The sequence below is a fragment of the Curcuma longa genome, chromosome 7, assembly GCF_044706935.1.
Source record: "Curcuma longa cultivar G26 ecotype Majalengka, Jawa Barat chromosome 7, ITB_CL_G26_1.1, whole genome shotgun sequence".
Lineage (NCBI taxonomy): Eukaryota > Viridiplantae > Streptophyta > Magnoliopsida > Zingiberales > Zingiberaceae > Curcuma > Curcuma longa.
The window spans coordinates 5,905,627-5,914,288 of record NC_133867.1 but is presented as its reverse complement, the minus strand read 5'-3'; the positions used below and the strand labels follow the sequence as shown (position 1 = coordinate 5,914,288).

At 35.9% G+C, this 8,662-nt stretch overlaps 1 protein-coding gene across 1 annotated transcript; it reads left to right on the top strand.

Annotated features, from left to right (window-relative positions):
* The first annotated feature begins 2,206 nt into the window (after nt 1-2,206).
* On the top strand, nt 2,207-8,579 carry LOC141831732 (26S proteasome non-ATPase regulatory subunit 4 homolog). The gene is made up of 11 exons (XM_074719138.1): nt 2,207-2,277; nt 2,363-2,474; nt 2,623-2,728; nt 3,703-3,817; nt 3,894-4,103; nt 4,188-4,500; nt 6,535-6,661; nt 7,000-7,103; nt 7,177-7,245; nt 7,719-7,810; nt 8,252-8,579. Exons 1-10 carry the CDS (start codon nt 2,264-2,266, stop codon nt 7,770-7,772), a joined length of 1,224 nt encoding a protein of 407 aa, XP_074575239.1. The 5' UTR covers nt 2,207-2,263; the 3' UTR covers nt 7,773-7,810; nt 8,252-8,579.
* The last annotated feature ends 83 nt before the right edge of the window (nt 8,580-8,662 follow it).

The window sequence follows — 8,662 nt, the reverse complement described above, 5'->3', positions numbered from 1 at the left end:
AAAGATGATGAAGTCACGCAAGACCCATAGACAGTGGAGCTCCTATTAGGCTTCAAAGAGAAAAAGGATGAGAACAGAGGCCAGAGGTGTCCCGCTTTAACGTTCAAGTTAGGGCGCGAACCGGAGATGAAGAAGAAGAAACAAAAATATTATAGAACGAAAGTGTTGATTGTGTGTGTGCGCGCACTTATGCTCGTGAAAAACGGGGTTATTATATGAAATTATTGGGGAGATGTCCCATCGTCGGTAATAAGAATATCTCATTGCCGCGGTAGTTAACGGGTCTTATTGCCTATACTCGGTATATATGGTCTAAGATCATGCTGCATTAATCATGTTGTACTGATGAGGTATGTGAGTTATCATCAAATATTATATCATTGCATGTGTCCTAGCAGTAGTTTGAACAAAAGCGCGCCCTCAGAGAGGTTGAGCTGACTAAGAGGTCGACCTCTGGCTAGGAGATCACAGATTCATTCAAGAGTAAAGTCAATGAAGCACCGAGTAGGGCGTTGAGTGAGTTGCAGAGTCGATTGATCAATGAGCTAAGTCAGAGATTGACAACTGAGCTAGAAGAGAAAGCTCAGGCAATCACTGAGAGAAGAGCTCAAGCGGTTGCGGAGCCAAGGAGGAGAGCTTGGACGGTCACTGAGAGGAGAGCTCGGGCTTAGAGTGCGGAGCCTCGAGTCAAACTAAGTGATGAGTCAAGCTAGCTATGGAGTTGGGCACCGATCCAGTCGGCCAAGAGATGGGGCCTTGTCTCTGTCATGTTGTTGCCAATTAGATCATGTCTTGACTTTTTTGACCTAGACATACTAACTCATTTATGCTATTAGTTCATCAGTAATAATAAAATAGATTAACATATTTTACATAGGTAAAGATTCAAAGCCAAATCAATAAAAACTTCAACAATATTTTCTTTCGACATAAAAGTCCAATAATTGATATGAATTATCTTTTTGTGACCCTCCATATTTGGAAAATTTCAAAACTTACGGTAACATATAGTCACAAGTTAAGTACTTAGCAAAAATTTATCGATCCCCTCTTCTTGAAGTTTAGTCTGCAAGTACATTAATCAACACAAATAATACTAGAAATTTACAGGGGCTTTAAAAAATAATCTGATGGAGGTTTCTCAATCATGAATTCGAAATTCTAGAACAAAATGAATTTAAAAAGAAAACGTGCACACTAGCAATATCGAGTTCTACATCAGTAATTAAATAATTAAACGAAATAGATGACGAATATGTATCTTTTGTAGGAATTTGGATGACGACTTCTTGTCCTCAGAGCAATGGTACCGTGGTAGGATATTTAAATTGTCATTTAAGTATTTATGATTCGATCCCTAACTATGACATATTTGCAAGAATTTTTCTCCAAATGGGGAGCGTAATCAAAGAATGCTGGGCGTCTAGGCTGACCACTGTGTGCATTTCCTGATTTATCCTGGTGGCCAGTGGGAAACTTTCATAGGGTCAGACCGGTCACTCCAGAGATAATCAATGGAGCTAACTGAGATTTATCATTTTTTAGATGACGACTTCTTATCATACTTATGATTTTTTTTAATGGATTAACAGGATGTATGCATATAAACTCATATCTAATAATATAAATTCATATTTATCTCAATTAGATTGGAGAGAAATGACATCATACACGTCTTAAAATATATGACTGTGTACGATATCAGAATCGAAATATCCGGAAGAATCTTAAAATAGTAAATATATATTTTTATTTTCATTTTAAAATTTTTTTATGTTTACTAATATAATCCAATCCATAAACCCTCTTTAGAAAATTTCAAATAACTTAATCATAGGTCAAAAATAAATAAATAAAAAAATAATTTTTTATTTTAATTTTTATGTAATATTATAATCTAACCCCTAAATTTTAAAAAGAAAATATTAAATAATTTAATCGTAAAATAAAAAATATATAAAATGATATTATTTACTTATTTTAGACACTCAAAATTTTTTCAAATTCTCATATTATGCACAATCGTAAGATGCACATGATATTTGTATTTGTCAAGATAAACATCGTGTGTTATAAATAATATTAAATTTATTTATTTTATTATTATGAATCTAATTTTGAGTGCGGCCCGGCCCGGTCCGGCCCACCACTGGTTGTTTAATTCCCAAGCAAACGGGCAGCAATAGAACAACTCTCGATCCTTCTGCCCTCCGCCGTCTGTCCCAAACTTTTCGATCGCCGTCGCCCTCCTCGTCGCATCGCCATGGTTCTCGAGGCCTGTCGCTTCTCTTTTTCCTCTGTTCACTAGATCCCTCAGGTTCGCTTCGATTTGCATGCTGACGTTGAGTTTGGTTCCATAGGCCACCATGATCTGCATCGACAACTCCGAGTGGATGCGCAATGGGGACTACACGCCTAGCCGACTTCAAGCGCAAGCCGACGCCATCAATCTCATATGTGGTGCTAAGACTCAGGTGCTCGCTTCTCTTTCCCCGATGCAAAATCGCTCTTTTATTCGAATATGTCATTTGCCTCTTTCCCCAAATTAGGGCTGAGTGTGATTTATTTATGTTTATGATTGTTTGGGTGACAATCTATAGCTTGGAATGATTGTTTTGACAGTCGAACCCGGAGAACACGGTCGGGCTGCTGACTATGGCGGGGAAAGGGGTCAGGGTCTTGGTGACACCAACCAGTGATCTTGGAAAAATACTGGCTTGCATGCATGGTAAGGATTTTTATTATTTGCTTTTCCCAACTTACATTTGAGTGCCAAGAAACCAATTTCCTCTTCTGAATGATAATCCTTGTCTACGGAAAAGATCATTTTCCCCTTGGCCTTTCTATTGTTCCTATCAGAGAGACTTGCTGGGTGATCAACTTTTAGTCATTTCTATAACTACACTGTAAGTTCTGAAGAATGAATGCTTATTATTGCTTGTGAACTTTGCAATTTAAGGGCTTCTACAGGAAATTGAACACACAATGATTCAAGTGTCAGTCTATTAATTTGTATACAGATTTCCATTGGCTACATTTAAATAGCATGTTGAAATCAAGGATTAAAGTTTAAAGTTACAAGCAATATCTATATTGTCTCAATGTTTTTCTTCTAAAAAAAAGGGTTAGGCTGATTGGCCAATCATGGCTAGATAAGCTGTCGATTAAAAACCAAGTTGTTCAGTGGATTTCCTAGTCATTTCAATGAGAATCTGAAGTTATGAAATTTTGCTTCTTTTCGGGATCCATGTCAAAATTAAATATTTTTTATTAAAATTAAAGGCACCATTTGTTTATCAATACTCAGTTTCTTTCCATCTAAGAACTTACATTGAACTCAGTAATGGTTAATTGTGATCCCTGTTCTATTGACAATATTTAATGTGAAGCTTGGAAACGTTGACATGTGCTTAGGTTGTGTGTATTAATGTTCTTTTGATATTTTGTGTACTAATGCACAATAGGTACTATATTATGCACTATATATGTACCTATAGAAAGCTATTCACATTAAAACAATAAATCCATTCTATTTTAAAGGCAAATCACAACTATTAAATCAACCTAAATAATATAAACACAACTCATCAAGGATAAAAAAATAGAATGGAATTATTGTTCAAATGAACCTTCACTTTGTTCAAATGTAAAGGAAGCAACAAAGAATCCAGGTGAGTGAACCTTCACATTGTTCAAATGTAGGTTTGGATATTGGCGGTGAGATGAACTTGACTGCAGGAATCCAGGTGGCTCAGTTGGCTCTTAAGCACCGCCAAAATAAGAAGCAGCAACAGAGAATCATAGTTTTTGCTGGAAGGTAAGACCAAATAGCTTTGTTTACTCTTGTTGTTGGATTCAATATAAAAATTCTTGATTCATGCTGGGTGATTCAGTCCAATTAATTATGACAAAAAAACACTGGAGGCAATTGGGAGAAAGTTGAAAAAGAGCAGTGTTGCTCTAGATGTAGTTGATTTTGGAGAATCGGAGGATGGAAAACCTGAAAAGCTGACAGCCCTTGTTGCTGCTGTAAACAATAATGATAACAGTCACATTGTTCCTGTTCCACCTGGTTCAAATGCTCTTTCTGATGTACTTATCAGGTATTGATGGTTCTTCTTGAAAATTCATTACAGTCCTTCTGGATCCCATGATTTAACTATAATTCTCTAATCATCTATATACAGCACACCTATCTTTACTGGAGATGGGGAAGGAGGGAGTGGTTTTGCAGCTGCAGCTGCTGCAGCCGCAGCTGGTGGCATGTCTGGATTTGATTTTGGTGTAGATCCTAATATAGACCCTGAGTTGGCACTAGCATTGAGGATCTCTATGGAAGAGGAACGAGCAAGACAAGAAGCTGCTGCCAAAAAGGCTGCTGAGGATGCTGCTAAAGGGGAAAAAGGTACAGAGCAGGCTTCAAGTTCCAATGATGCAACTATGACTGAAGCAGGCAACACTTCAGCTGTTGCTACTGATGATAAAAGGCACAATTTAACGGTCTGTTCCATTCTACAGCTTAAGTTTGTTTGTATTTTTCAATTGATCTTGTGCAAGATAAATTAAAAAATTACTTTCTGTTTCTAGAGAATCTTATGTTTTAACAATCATGAAATATCTTAGGGAAGTTTGTAGGAATGACATATGCTTTCACTCTAAAGTAGATTTCTATGATCATTATGAACGGTGCAAATATAACTAAAATAATACATGGTAAAAAGGTAAAGCCAATGAGAAGTTACCTTCTTGTTACTTGCTGGAGTATTGAGTTTTCTTGTTAGACTTTTAACTTTATTTCTTTCATGAAAGGTTCTATTTACTTCTTAATGTGTTTGCTTTATTTGTATTTGATTTTTCTTGTTAGTCTTTTTAACTTTATTTCTCTTGCATGAAAGCTTCTACTTGCTTCTTAATGTGTTAATTTTATATATTTTGAGATTAGACAATAAGTTATGGTGCTACTATAAATTGAGCAGATGTTTCACCTTTGTTAGAGAATCCTTTGTTATTTTCACCAGGATCCTTCGATAGATTTGCTCGAACATTTATAAAGATTCTCCCTTATTACTTGCTGTTCTTTGTTAATATCTTAATGTCTTGAAGGAATGTGGAAATCTAGAAAGAAGTCTAGAGAAATTTTAGGCATTTTGTTTCAGGGGTCTGTGCTTTGGCATGGATCCCTGAGTGGATACACAAAAAAAAAATTTAAGTTGGCTCCCATTTGATATGATGTTATGTAATTGTTTTATTGTTATCTATCTTAGACTTGGGTATGAGTATGTAGCATGGGTGTGGATTTAAGTGTCTGACATGGTTGTTTATAAAAATGTTCACACATGACCGATGGGGATGTTGTGTATCAGATTGGAATGTCCATAGCTGAATGCTGATATCTGGCTCTGGTATGAAAGGGGTAGGTGAAGAATCAAAAGTAGCGGAGATTGTTGTTATCAGATTTTTCTTTCTGAAGGATTAACTTGAATTAGGGATGGGAACAGCCTGAGTAACTGTGTTTTTTTTATCCAAATCTGATCAAGTTCCCTGCTGCCTACTATTTGAACCCTGCACCACCCTAGCTGAATATGAGATAATAAGTATCCAAACTATCTTATACAATTCAAATCTACCCCAAGTGTGATTTTATCTATCTTTGGTTACTGTTAAAGTTGATTAGTTAACCATTATTTCTAAAAGCTTGATCTGTCAGGAAAGGGATTATTTATTATATTTATATTGTTAACTCTTCTCCTTTGTGCCTGAATGAAGTACTTGATTTGTTCGAGTTGAGTGGATAAGTTGATTAGATTTTTTTTTTTGTTTTTGTTTTTGACATAGGTGGGATTTGAAGTCCTGATCTCTTGCTCTAATACAATGTTAAAGTTGATTGGCACGTGACTATTCCCAAAACCTGCTAGGAGAAATGAACCTATTTATATTATTAACAATTACAAATCTTAACCAGACCAGAACCTAATCATTAGCTATCTGAATTTGGCTTAAGCAGATTGGGTTGGTGTAAGTACTTTATAGAATATTGGTATACTACCCCTTGCCATCCCAAACTTTGACTATTAGTTACCTCCTGTAGTGTCAGTGACAACTATAATTTTTATTCTGTAGTCCATCAGCATGAATCCACTGGAGCAAGTAATTTTTACTCAAGGTCAAATGTGGCAGGTTTAAATACACACAAAAAAAGGAGTCTTTGAATAGTGTCCTCAAATTGCTAGTTAGGTAATATTGTTGGCTTTTAATTTTTTAAATTGAAATCAGTTAGATTGTATTTTTTGGAAAATGGATCCATAGTATTCTTTCCATTTTTGAACTGTGAATATATTTCATTTGAGTTATTTAGTTTGTAGTTTGATGGAAACTTAAGTTTACGATGAACTAGTTTAGTCTTCAGACAAAACAGTTGTTTTTCTGGTGTTTTCTTTGCACCTTTTGATTTCTGGTGCCTCTTTTGACTCTCTTTACCTGAACTTGCATAGAAGATAAACTAATTTTGTATCCATGCAATTTTAATACAATCAGGAAGATGAGGCTGCATTACTGGAGCAGGCTCTGGCAATGTCCATGGATGGTGGTAAGGCCAAGAGTGTGGATATTGCTGATGCTGACATGTCAGAGGCTACTGCCGAAGACCCTGAACTGGCTTATGGTTAGTTTGTTATATTTGCAGAACATCCTGCTTCAATTTATAATACTGTGGAGAGTTGAAAAGCCCACTACATTTATGTTCTAGTTTCTACGACCAGTTAAATCAGTCACAAGCTGTAGGAAAACCTATGATATGCAATGTCAGGTCCTTGGCATGATTGCTTTAGGGACCAATGGATCTTTTATCTTTTGGAGTTCTTTGCAAGTGGCTGGAATTCTGCCAGAATCTGTCTGATCATATCCATTATCATTGATCTTGGCACTAAATAGTCAGCAATTGTGAGCATATTAGTTTGACATTTTTTTTCCATGCCTCAATTATGTACACTTCCCATGCAGCTCTCCAAATGTCCGTTCAGGAAGGTGCAAAAGACTCAGCGTCTCCATCTGAGATGAGCAAAGTACTCGAGGACCCATCATTTGTCTCATCTATCATAAATTCGGTAATGTGTATGTTCTGCTAGTACTTGAATTCCTGTAACTATTACCCGACTATAACTTAGATTATTCCCACAGCTTCCTGGAGTTGACCCTAATGATCCTTCTCTCAAAGATTTATTGGCATCTTTACAAGGCCAATCAGAGGTAAGTTTTTTAAGTCTAGACTTCTGCAAACGTTTATATAAACATTTAAAAAGGAAATAAGTTTTTTTTGGATGTGATGTTAATGGTAATTATTAGAAGTGTGGATCTAACTATAGTGCAAGTGATATACATTCCACAAAGTGAGGAAGAAATATTTAGGTAAATTTTTCTTCATATATTCAATGAAAAGAAGTTTTGATGGAAATTTGACGCGCACAATCATGAAGTCCGATAGTAACCATTTTTTTTATTCAATTAAGATTTACATTTTATATGAATTAATCAAATGGGGACCCTGAATAGGTCCCTGGAACTCTATCGCATAACTATGAGTTTAATATGGACAAGCCTCTTGGCCATCCTCGTTTATTGTAATTTGATAGGCCCAGTAAACTTCTCTATATGAACTTGGTGTTATTTTTTGTGAAGCTCAGATTCACATGATAAAGAAACCAATTTCTTTTCTCTTTCAGACCCAACAAAAACAAATGGAGGAGGACGATCCGAAAAAAGATGGCGAGAAATGAACTTCAAGGACTCCCTATGCCTACCTACATCTTTCTTGGTAAGACTCCTAAACATAGCATAGCTGTATAGAAGGCTCTTCTACTCGCTATTAATCTACTAAATGTTCATGACATATCATACTATTTTTTCGACTCCATTTTGATTTGAGATGTTTAGATAACACTTGGTTTCCTTGGGTTCTGAAAATCAATACAAATGATCACGAGTCCTGTCTAATTTTATAGTATTTCTCCTCTCTCCCCCGTCACCATTTCATGTTCCATCCACCCACATAAACTAAGCATGAAAGTAGATTTTAATTTCTACATCTTTCAAGATGTTCTTTCATATCCATGCCTAATCATTGCTAGCAATCTTGTATGTAGTTAAGAACCAACCCTTCACTCTTTCTCACCAGCATTGAGTTTCCCTAAAAATTTCTTGCTTTGTTTTTGTGCTATATACCCTTGTATTAACAACTCGTTTGTTTGCGTTGCAGAACGACATTATCTCTTCCGTGGCCACTATCGACTGCTTTTGAATGAAGATTTCCTGCATTTGTTTTGGAGCTCAAGTTTGTAGCATCTCATGTGTGGCTTATTCACTACCTGATCATTTTACTTTACAAGGATAAATTTATCATGTGTACTCGAATTACATGGACAACTTTGCAGGCAGCTTATCTCTGATAAATGACAGTACTCAAGTGCATCAATTTAAGTTTCTGAGGATAAGATTCTTGTCTAGTCATTGTAAATTAAACTAGTCATGTGATATGCTCTCTAGTTTGTGTGGGTTCCCTTCAATTTCAGACAATTTTCAAACTCTATTCTTTCGATATTTGCAAGCTGATTTGAAGCATGTTATACAAGTTTCACTCAAAATCAGTTTGTTTGAGTTTTCTAAACCT